General features: G+C 41.5%; 1 protein-coding gene across 5 annotated transcripts in view; it reads right to left on the minus strand.

Annotated features, from left to right (window-relative positions):
- The window catches only part of ARHGEF10 (Rho guanine nucleotide exchange factor 10), a 114,383-nt gene that overhangs the window by 33,073 nt on the left and 69,081 nt on the right, over positions 1–12,229 (minus strand). For all 5 annotated transcript variants that reach the window (XR_006413513.1, XM_044417807.1, XM_044417789.1 and 2 more), the window contains 7 exons: positions 9,487–9,602; positions 7,709–7,836; positions 6,964–7,064; positions 6,486–6,607; positions 4,984–5,070; positions 3,356–3,579; positions 1,619–1,776 (listed from right to left, as the gene is read on the minus strand). Coding sequence is in view for 4 of the 5 variants with exons in the window: in XM_044417807.1 (XP_044273742.1) it covers positions 1,619–1,776; positions 3,356–3,579; positions 4,984–5,070; positions 6,486–6,607; positions 6,964–7,064; positions 7,709–7,836; positions 9,487–9,602 (936 nt within the window). In the remaining variant the exon portion in view is untranslated. The remainder of the gene's footprint in view (positions 1–1,618; positions 1,777–3,355; positions 3,580–4,983; positions 5,071–6,485; positions 6,608–6,963; positions 7,065–7,708; positions 7,837–9,486; positions 9,603–12,229) is intronic.

A 12,229-nucleotide genomic window follows, 5' to 3' on the forward strand; every position in this document is an offset into this window, starting at 1 on the left:
TTTTTATTTAAGCAACATTTTAAATGCTAAATACAATTGAATTTTATCTGGCCAGGGCGGCTTATTTTATAATGTGAGTTTTAATCAAGATTATTTTATATGGATTTTAACTTGTTTTATCTATGTTGTAAGCCGCCCCAAGGCTTCGGCGAATGGGGCGGCATAAAAATGTTTTAATAAATAAATAAATAAAATGGGTTCATCAGATTTTCCAGCTTCAGTGTGATACTCATGAAGGCAATTTGTGATGTCCAAAGAGAATTCCTTATATTAAAATCAATTTCTAAGTGGCACACAAAACAGTACAGTATAAAACCATAATAAAACACTATTTCTTGAGGACAAGATCACCATTGTATGGAAGTTGATTAGCACAAGGAGGCCTTTCCTAGGCACCGAAAACACAGAAGTGTCAACACTTGCCTAATCTGTAGTAGTAGAACACTTCAGAGAATGAGTATTATAACACTAAAGGCCATATTCCAAGGCAGAATGGACTGAATTGCCAAGATCTTGGGCACCACCAGGAGGACATTTCCTGCTGAGATAAAGGGCCAAGTGATTGCTTAGATATCCTGGTCTTAAATTGTTTAGAACTTTCTAAACAAGCACCAAACCTTCAAACCTGGTCTGGCAGCTTCTAGGTATCCAGCACAGTTCCCCTCAGCTGGGTGCAATATGCTGCTGACCAGCCACTCCCATCACCAACCTGGCTGTGGCCTCCTGCACCCACTGCAGCTTCTAGACCAACTCAAGGGCAGCCTTGCACAAACACTCATTGCAGTAATCCCGTTTTGGGGGAAGCAGTGCATGAAGCACAGTGGTAAAGCTGTCCAGGAATGGCCATAGCAGCCTTCCTATAGCTGGAGTTGGTTAGAGCCAATCCTAGACAGAGACAACTGTGCTTCAGCGACAGTGCCAGATCAGGCAGAACCTTCAAACTACACACCTGCTCCTTCAGGGGGAGGGCAACCCCATTCAGAGCAGGTGACTGACCCGATTGCAGATACAGGAACCACTGGAGCTCCAGGAACCACTTTTATCCAGGCCAGCACTGGATCCAGACACCAGTCCAAGACTTGCACAGTGTTCCTGATTCAGGCATTACAAAGAAAGACAGCTTGGTGTCATGCCAATGCCAATGGCACCATGTACCAACATGCCAATGGCACCTAGTGCAGGGACATACAAAGAACCCGTCTGGAGTCCGTTTCAACGCTGTGTAAGCAACATCCCTCTTATGCAGCAGCTTCTGTTCAGCTGCTGCACATGATGTGGAAGAAGGTTGCCTGTTGTGCAGTCTTTTATCCACAAGCATTTGCAGACTTCCTCTCAGCTCAGTTCACTTTCCAAGACCAGGATGAGCATGAGAGAAAGCCTATGAAAGCTAGAGGGATGGATTCCATGGAGCTTCGACACATCCATATCCTAATGACTGTACCCAGTGGTCGGGGTGGTTGTCCCTGACAGAAATCTAAAGGGCATGCTAAAAAAGAATGCTTCTATACTGACAATGTGGATTTGAAAGCAGAAAAAGGAAAAACAGAGCCATGAAATCTGCTTTTGCCAAGCTGCTGCAAACAGAAAGAGTTCAGAACACTGCATGCCGTTTCTATACCTTCCAACTTCGTGTAGATGGCAATGTTCCCATTGACAAGGCCAGCAAACAAGTGGTTGGTCTTGTAGGCTAGACTCATAACAGTAGACTTCTCCGGAGTGAAGAAATGTTGAAGGCGGACTTTCTTTGAGCCTTGACTGCTTTTGTAAACTGAGATGCTATTGAACAGGGGGAAAAAAATTTAATGCATGGATCTACTCCTTTTCAAATGGCATAATACCTCTTAGAAGGTCCTACAAAGTCCTACAAATCTCCCTTCTTTCCCAGCTAGTCAAGAAATGCTAAGAGCTGTTGGACCTTTTCCTTCCTAAAGATGCATTTCCTGTCTAAAATGATAAGATCTGAGAAGAATCGGTGCAGAACGTAATTCAAAATCCATTGCAACCAAGATAAGTCTACTAACTTAATATTGGAACCATCTCAGCATTTACAATAAGTGATTTTAACAGTTAAAGAAATATTGTGCCCCAAATGCATGGTAGTACTGCAGCAACAGTTCAAGAGCATAACAATGATGCGAACACAAATGTTTAGGATCAGAGAGCACATTTTCATTGCTGGTTTTTGGTGTTGGATCATGCCCAGCATGAATGAAAAAAGGAAATAAGTGTTTCCTACTGACATAATCTACAAGGATTTGTGACAAAACAAACAGATACTGCAATAAGGGGTTTATATATCTCTGTCTCTATATCTGGCATTAATAGTAGTTTCATTGTGACAGTAAATTAAATCTTTGAACTTGGAAAGCTATAATTTGAAAGAATCCTTTCTAACCAAAACCCACATTTCATAAAGCTGTGGCTTTCTAAGAAATGCTCTCTCCTTTTTCCTGCCTTCAAAGCAGCTGTAATCACTGTGTGTGGAGTTGAGGGAAAAGACTGATGCAAGGTTTAGGTGCTAAAGATCTCAACATGAGAGAGCCACTGTGGCATAGTGGTAAAGAGCACGGGTCTGGGACTCAGGCGATCTGGGTTCCGGTCCCCACTCAGCCATGGAGCTGAACTGGGTCACCCTGGGCCAGTCACAGATTCTCAGCCTAATCCACTTCACAGGGTTGTTATTGTGACAAGAAGACTGAGAGCAGGAAGAAGAGAATGATGTAAGCTGCTTTGAGTTTGTTGTAAGAAAAAATGGGATATAAATCTAATCAATAATACATACATACATATGTATACAAACATGAGCTAGCGCATGGGCTATTAACTCTCTAGGAACGTAGCCTCAAATGAACAATTAGAAGAATTCATAATTTTTAACCCAAACAGACTGTTCTTTAGTTGATCCATATGTAGTTTCCAGTGTCCAAACAGACTGCCCATGCCCCTCCATTTATTACAGTAGTTGGGACAGTGATGTGTAGAGGAACACACGAAGACAGTTCAAAATAAGGAGATTTAGGTTTAAGTAACTGACAGGCCTACCATGAGAAATGTCTGATCCAGTGCAAGAGCTCCTTGTATTCCTAGAGGAATTCCCACTAATTTCTCTCTCTCTCTCTCTCTCTCTCTCTCTCTCTCTCTCTCTCTCTCTCTCTCTCTCTCTCTCTCTCTCTCTCTCTCTCTCTCTCTCTCTCTCTCTCTCTCTCTCTCTCTCTCTCTCTCTCTCTCTCTCTCTCTCTCTCTCGGGCGCACATGTGTGCGCACACACACACGCACTGTAAAGCACAGTAATTACCATGCAATCCATGGAAGCAAACAGTAGTAGTAGTAGTAGTAATAATAATAATATAATCACCTTCCTTCTTCCATGCCCAGGCAAATGGTAGGCACACTGGAATGTTTTGCAGGTGTATTTTCGGACTCTGGTGACACATTTGATTCATTATGTTTCTCTTCTCCTTGAATATAGACCATGCACAGAATTCTTGATTCCACATTGAAGCATTCAATAACTTTTGGACTGGAGTTTTGAAATGATACAATGGCTATTTGGCCCATTTGATTAGTACAACTGCCAATCTAAATGAGGAAAAATAATTATTATTTCATAAGCAACATCTCTCTGAATCATAATGCATGCATGGGACTTAATAAAAACTTCAACAAGGCCATGGTATTAAATAAAGCTTTTCTGGAAGCTGAAATATATGAACATGAGACTGCATATTTTACTGAATGAAAATACCAAAAAAGAAAAATGCACGCTGTTTTTGACAGGTAAGCTGTGAGTGTCATACCTTGAAACAGGGATGGAGAACCTTTTGTCCCACTGGCCAAATCCTATCTTCTGGAAGCCCCAAACTAGCCACCAGACTCCCCAGAAAGCTGTACGCCACCCACAAAACATTCAGTAGTTTTTCTCTTTTGTGCAGTTTTGTCTCCATTAAGGTTTGAAATGCCTCTTCTGAAGGTTCAGCTACTGGCAGTAAGAGCTTTATGCTAAAATATGCTGGTGTTTGGGTAAGAAGTGCTCGGCCTGCCCCCTTTCCCTTTTGGGCCTGTCCACCCCGGGATGTGCCCTTCAAGAGCTCTTCCAAAAGAGAATTCACCCCATGGCAAAATGAGGTTCTGCACCCCATTCTAAAAGAGAGACACTATATTCCTGTAAGGGCAACACACATATATTGAAACATTTATGGAGTTGCTACTTATTAAGCCTCCAGATCTAAAAATATGCTTATTCTCCATTACCTGGGCTAAGAGAGTCACTGAAAACAAAGGACAATGAGGATGAGCAGTCTTTTGTGAAAAGCGTTTATGAGCCTAAATACCCTCTAGACAGGCAGGCAAATAGATGGTGAACCATCCAGGCATGTGCCCAGCACCACTTCCCACTGGACAAGTTGCTCCCACTCCTCCGGCCCTTTTCATCACCAAACTCCCTAAGGACACAATTTTAGAGGATGAAATTGTGAGAACAAATGAAGACTTGCTAAAAGGTGCAATGATGGGTGTGGGAATTAGCTCAAGTCTGTAGGGGCCACTGCTTTAGGAGTTGAAAGGAGCCAAGAACAAAAACCTGTTTTCCTTAACCCGAGCACCAAAAGGTTGTATGTTGGAGGTTGCTGATGTCCCCTGGTTTCTTTTTCTGGAATACATTTGTGTGCATACATATATGTGGGGCAGTCAAAGTTGGATTGGAGGAAAGGGTGCTTAAACTCTTCCTGACCCATCCCCAATGCTGTTGTCAGGGTAAAATGTACAGGAGGCAAGGACAAGCTCAGCTTGTAGGGAAAGAACGTAACAAGAGGAAATGACCTGGGAAAAGAAGCTAAAACACTCTCAGAGACGTATTATTTTTGGCCTTCCAGCATCTCATCTGGTTTGGCCCCAAATCCAGTTTTGATTAACGTTCCACTTACCAGATTTATATTCTATTACTTCTAGTCCTGATCACTTGATCATTAGAGTGTAAATTCTTACCCACAAAAATCCATGCTCTGCAGAAAGAGAATCCGGATCAGTTTCTTCACATGAGTATGGTTCAGGATTATAAGCAGCGCATTCAACCTTAACACAAAACATAAAATTTGTTAGCACAAATTCAGTCTGCTTGGTTAAGCTGCATCAAAATCTAAGTCTAGGATTTGGTGACAGCAACATTACAATAACAAACAGTAATTGTAAATATTTTTTCCCCAAGACTTAGTTGTAGGCCTTTAGATCTCACAGGATCTTTTGTTTTAGTCGGTCTGTTTTGTTTTGTTTTTGTTGTGGGGGAGGGGAGCCCAAATATTCCCAGTAAGCCCAGAATCAGAATTGGAATCAGAATCCCTTCACGGAATCAATATGGTATTAACTGTCCCTGGGATATCACATGATTAATCACTAGCTTAGCTAAATAGAGTAGAAAGCTGTTCTTGGACATTCCAAATCTCTCTGCATTCCCAGGCTCTTATCTCTCCAATGAAAGCATTCGGACAAGGATCACTACTGTTGCTATGTTCTACAGCACAGCTGAGCATAAGATTAGGCACACTGGAAGCTGCTTTAGACTGAGTCAGATCACTGATCCAACTAGCCCAGCACTGCCAACCCTGGCTGGCAGCTTTTCCTGCCCTACCTGAAGACACTAAGGATTGAATGTGGGACCTTCTCATGCCATGCGAGTTACTGAAGATGAACAAAATCTAATGGGGGGCTTACGTCCCCACCAGTTCCGTTGAGGGAACAGGACCCACTGTTTCTACAAGGAAGATTTATCATTCCTTAAGGGAGAAGCCCTGAAATGAGCAGAGACACTTGTGTACAGAAAGAGGCAGACAGACCTGCTTTCTTCAAGAAACGGGCATTGCTGCTCATTGCAGGCTGCACCCACCAACAAATCACAGTTGCTCGAGTGGTGGGGGCCCCTTCTGCAGTGAAATTGGTGGACCAAAAAAGAACCGAGGGGGGAAGTTAGAAACTCACTGAATAGCAGCCAATGAGAGCTTTGTCACTTGGTTCAACAGTGCTCTTTTCAGTTCATCTTCGGACCTAACTGAACTTTAACTCCAAATACAGACCATCCAATTATGCTTTTGTTTCTTCTTCAGTCAATCACAGGGCCAGGGTGGGTGCTGAAATTCCAGCACATGGGGAGGTAGAGGGGTCTAATCCTACTCCCTAGCAGTGATGGACAAAAATGTGGCTTCAAGACTGGCACCAATGGAGACATTCTTTTTGAGACCCATAGCCATGCTAGTGTATGTGTAGGAGGGGATTTGCATCTCAGTCACAGCCAGGGAGGAAATGAATAAACTTTTTGTGTTTATCTGGCTTTCTAAGAACAATGGATACCTGCTTTGCACACATGTAATTAAAGTTCAAACAAAGACTTTGTTCTATGCCATGCATTCGGTAAAATAGGAAGTCTGATCTTCAGTGAAGTATACCCATTTTTGCCTATGCACACCTGAGTCAATAATGAAGCTGATACCATTCACCTTAAATTCCTGCTGCTTGGCCATCATCACGGGCATATGCTTAACAAGAAGAGGATGCTTCTCTCTTTTTATCTGATTCCCATCATCATCTATACAGAACCAACCCTGCAGATTCTCCTCAGCTGCAATAGCAAGTGGAAGAAAAGGCAATGCATTTCTATTTGAAAAGTTACTCCACTGTGCAAACTATTTTCTCATATTAGCTTCTGTTCTGAAAGATGAGACAACCATCAAATTTATATGCCCTTTCTAAAAATCCATTTTCCCCATATCAAAACACAGGCAATCCTAAATGACCAGGTAGACATTTAGCAAGATAAACTGGGAAAGGGAAAGGTATATATTTGGGAGCATGCAGTGGGAAAAGCCACAGTCACTCTTTTTAATATTTTAACTTTAAAATTAACCAGAGGCCCAAATTCTTTCAATTTAATATATAGCTGTTCTAAGAATACTAAAAAAGAGAAAGAAATCTTACCAAGGGCAAGCTTAGCCATTTGTAAATTCTTGATCCAAGACAGTTTGATGGCAGGGGTAAACGTATTGAATACTGCTGTGAAGAAAGTAGGCCGTCCTGATCTGTTAGAAGTAAATAATAAAATAATAAAATAAAAGATCTAACACATCACTTTGGTAGGAAGAAACAAGACTTCCCAGAGCATATGAGTAGCACAAAAGAAATGACTGAAAGTCCTGTACAATAGCCCATGTTCTTATTTAGATGAACATGTGCACAACTGGAAAACGGTATTTATTTAATACAGCAAAAACACCTAAGAAGCCTGACAGGTGGGGAAAGGATGAAAAGGGATGCCAAAGGATTGCCCCATGGCCATGGAACCAGGACTCTTTTTAATACATGGCCCTGTTCCCTTGGCCATGTATTAAATGGACCTCTTTGCACCCAGGGCAGTAGCTGTGTTTTTAATGTCGCCCTCCAAGCCAAGTCCGCTTTCTTCTTCCCTCACAACTCTGCGGCTGCCTCCAGAATTAAGAAGTAAAGCATAAAGAGCTTGCTTAGACTGAAAAAAGGCCCACACCTTCCAGCAGTCCTACAGCTCACCATGCGGACTGAGGGAATGGTAGGCATTTTCTCTGTCCCACAAGGACGGGATGGTGCCCTGGGAGAGTTTCCCACTCCTCCCACAGTGTCCCTCTTGCCATGTCACGGGTTTGCTCCACAGCACCCTTGCTCTCCTATGCCACAGTAGAGCTCTACTAACTTGTCCTGCTTCCCTGGAAGCTGAAGTTGAATCCTACAGCGGTCTGCAGCTCTTATTTCATCTTCTTTTTTCAAAATAAGCTTCTGCAAACCTGAGGTCCAATCATGTGCCACAGACTGATTTAAATTCTGGCAGAAAGAGGGTGGGAAAGAGAGAAAAAGATGCTAAAGTAATTACAAGCTCATGTTTAGTTTATATTCCAACTGCAACGGTATTAAACAATAGGATTTCCTAAGTGGCAATCCCCTTAACATACGAGTACAACAGCATTATTTTAGTTTTACCAACATCAATACACTTAGGCGCTAGCTAGACAATATGCACAAATGCTGAAGTGTTTTGGAGGGGGCAGTCTGGACTCAGAAACAGGTTCCATGTCCCCTTGCTGCACAGCTTTTCTGATCTAAATTGCCCCCGCCCAAAGGAGTTTGTATGAAGAGGTATGTTGGGGCTCTCGTGAAGTCCACCTGCTGCCGAGTCAATCCTATTAAACTCCAAAGAGCTTACTTAGGATCAGACTGCACAGCAGGTATAATCCAAGTACTCTGAAATCCTGGACCACAGACAGGATTCAAATTTGGATTACAATAGTATCATGTACTTTTGCTCACAAGAAATTCAGAATTTTGAAATTTGAGAGCAGGTCTCCAAATCTTGCTTACATGCTAAAACTTTGTGTCACTTTACATACCATATTAATCAAATATCTCTTTACCTAACATATAAATCAAAGATGTCAACATATGAATCAAATTTAAACCATTTTCTTTCCACAATCAGAACCCTATTATCTTTCAGTTCAATTCCATAATATGCTAGAAAAAATTAGGATTGTGGCATACATTCCGCTATCTTGACTATGTGTATCAAACTCTTGAAAAAAATATTTTCCATGGAAATACTACTCAAACTATAAGTCAGAGATTTCTCTCTAACATGGCTTCGGTAAGCATTCTAAAAATGCACCTATTCTGTTCATAAAAATATACTAATAGAATAAACTCTAAGCTACATAGGATGGCAGGTGAGGCGTGTCCTTGCATGCAGGTTTGCCTCCTTTGCACCTGAAGGAAAGGGGGTGAGCAGGTGATTTAAGGTGCTAAGGAGGCACCTGAGTGAATGTGGGCATCTTGCTGCTCTTGGCCCTGCTCCAGTTTCTGAAGTGCTTCTTCTCCTGGCTAGGCTCAGATACCCTGAGGACAGAGTGCCCAAAGTAAAGAGCAAGATGGAGGCCTCATACAGACAAGCAGGCAGTAGGAAGAATTCAGCATCCCCCTCACCCCTTAGTTTCTGAAACTGAAACCTGCATGGGATGCCATATGCTTGATGCCATCATGGGTAGTTTGTGGCTGAAAGGAACACCTGGATGCCCACACATAAACCACAGCAATGATCAAAACCAAGGACTCACTGAAAGGGTAATTCCGCTCTGACAGCACCGTGCTTTGTGTCAAAGCAGTATTACCATCCACAAGCAGTGTAATTCCATGAGAGAATTTTCTTCCATAACAAATTGGCAGCTACTGAGAAAATGCTGTTATTATTGCAGTGTAAGTCACACATAAAAACAGCAGAGTAAAACAAGATCAGCAAGGCATCTGTAATCTACTTACAAATTTAAAGTTAAACATTTAACAACCAACCATTTAGGACATGCACAGATTGCATGCGGTTCCTTGGCACATTTCAACATGAAGGATTACTTTAACCCTCAGAAGTTGTAGAGCTGGAAACACAGCTGAAATGCAACTTGAGCTTGGTTAGTTTTTACACATTACCTGGTAGTTGCCTTTAAGACTGCCTATCAGCTGGCTGATTTGGCCAACCACATTCAAGTCATGCAAGAGATTCTGCAAATCATGGTACAATTGCCCTGGTCCCATATAAAGCTTGTCTGAAACACATTAAGAAGATCCAATTATACATGCACATTAGGGTGCTACATACAGCTAGCTCTGCAGTCAGAGAACAACACCCTGTATTTAAACCTACAAAAAAGGAAGTCTGTTGTTCATTCAGCTTTTAATATATAGACTTTCCTTCCATGTCTGATGCAACACTGTAGAGCACACCGGTTTAAGTTAAATGAGACAGCTTTTGTTTGTGCTCTTTTTCAGATGAGATCATTACATAGATTCAACTGCATTTGAAATAAATGGATTAGAGGGGAAAGCCCCAAATATGGATAATATGGATAATAGGCTAAAAAACTGCTTTTTCATCAAAATTAATTGGGATCGAGAATATGCTTAATTGGCAAAGGAAGCCCAGCATGTTGCTTTTTAAAATGGAGTAGAGGCTTTATTTTGGTTTGTTTAAAAACTGGACAGTGGCTAGCGCTGTTGCCTGCAGAAGAAACAATAAGCAACTCCGTCTGTACTTATCCCCATCGCTACAAGAATGAAGCCACATAGCTTATTTTCTTACTAATTAAATTCAAAATATAATGTAGTAACAGTGCCGGGGTCACTCTCAGCATCTGGTATTTACTTTAAAAAACAATAACTGAATAAATGCATACCCTTGCTAAAAGCAGGACTGGAGCTGTGTTTAGTTTGGCCCTAAGTTATAGTTGCTAATTGGGGGGTAGTGACTTTCTATTACAGTCAATCAAAAAACACTTCTAAATTTCTTTTCTTTCTCTTCAGAAATCAACATGGGATTTCTCCCCTAATCCATCTTTTGGGACGCATACGTAATCATAAGCGCTGTCCTGACGTACTGCACTATTTGAGATATACTGTGCCTAAATATTTCCTCTTTCCTACCCAAAAAGTGCAACAAGGGAAAGTGTTTGGCCCCCTAACGAACTGTCAAAAGGCGGTGAAACTGAGAAAATATTAAAGGAAAACACATGCTTGAAGAGCAGAGACATAAGCTAAACTGTTTGTTTCAGACTGTATTACTGAAAGCAATTAGAAGGGTAAATGTACATTCTAGCTAAATTATATGAATGCATTAAAAAGTATTTAATTAATAGTGTTGTCACACAGTTATAGTAATCTTAGACAACTCACCATAGGAATTTTTGTAGACTTAATAGCTGTATTTTTATCGATACTAAGCTGCTGAAGAAATGGCTTACTTCTTTACTGCACATGCTGTACAGCACTTTAATGAGTGTGCCATAGCAGCTTGCAATAAAGATGCAGGATTCAAAATTGTACGCTTCAGAAAAGTCAAGGAAACCACTGGGAAACTAACAATTAAATGGCAGTGTTCACACAACATGGCAAACAACTCTGCATGGTTACCATGGTTCATGGTTTTTTACCATAATCTTCCCAACAGATGATCAAGTGGTTTCTACATTATTGTAGCCTCCCCCAACACCGCCACTCAGTTCTTCTGCTGTTGCCACATATCTCATCAGCTGTTATGGCTGAAATTCATTCCCAAGGTGCACTGCTCTCTGCCCATGCCACCTGCCTTTTTCTCATTGGTCCATTCATAGAGGTTGGGTCACTGGAGTGGCTCCTCTAGTTGCAATTCTCTTCAGGTTACTCTGTGGTAGTTGCATACCATGACCATGGAAACCATGATCCTAGGTTCAGACAACACAAGCCATGGTGGTACAGACAGACCACTGAACAAACCTTTATCCTTATGATGGTTTCTAAAGACCAAGCCTACCACGGTGAAATCTCACAACTGGGTTAAGACAACGTGACAAACCAATAATGGTAAAACAAACAAAAAAACCCACCATGGCTTGTTGTGTTGTCTGAACCCAGGCAATGTTTAGAAATAAACGCTGAAGCAAAAAAAACAGAGGAAGAAAATGTAAATAGTAACACAAAACTAAGATAGGATAAGAATTAAAAGTAACCAAAGCCCAGTTCATGCATTTGCATTCTGTATGCTATAAATACATGCTAAAGAGGACCCTGTGAACTCCATCTCCCTCCATCACCATCTAGAAGCAGAGGGCAACATTCTGGATTAGAAAATTTCCAGTGTCTCCAAAGGCACCCTGTGTGATTTCAAATGCTGCATTCAGACTGGCAAAGAAAGAGGAGACACTCCCCTTTAAAAGGCTGCCCTCCACTCGGGAAGATTCAGGGTTCTCCATCTTCATGCAAATGCCTAAACAGGGCTCAGATCTGAAAGGAAGGCTTTCTACTGAATTCAGTGGCCACTGGGTGGAATTCACGAGGAACATGAACTTGTGTATATTGGAGTGGAGAACATTTGGCACTCCAGGTACTGTTGGACTAAAATGCCCATTATCTCTGGCCACTGCCCTTGCTAGTTGGGGTTGATATGAGTTGGAGTCAAACAGTATCTTGGAAGCCACAGTTTTCCCACCCCATATATAATGGGGCAGTGGAAATAATAAATAAATAAAATTTCAATTCCATGGCAGTAAAGCAAAAAGGAAAGTGGGATTTCTTTCCTTTCTGATATAACAGTTGACTTTACTATAAAATAAATGAAGCCTTGTATGTCCATTCAAGGACAAAATGCTGAGAAAATCAGGAAGAGAGTATTACACATTGACATGGAACTACCATGTCATTT

This window comes from Varanus komodoensis, unplaced genomic scaffold (assembly GCF_004798865.1).
Source record: "Varanus komodoensis strain SLA01 unplaced genomic scaffold, ASM479886v1 scaffold10, whole genome shotgun sequence".
NCBI classification, from domain to species: domain Eukaryota; kingdom Metazoa; phylum Chordata; class Lepidosauria; order Squamata; family Varanidae; genus Varanus; species Varanus komodoensis.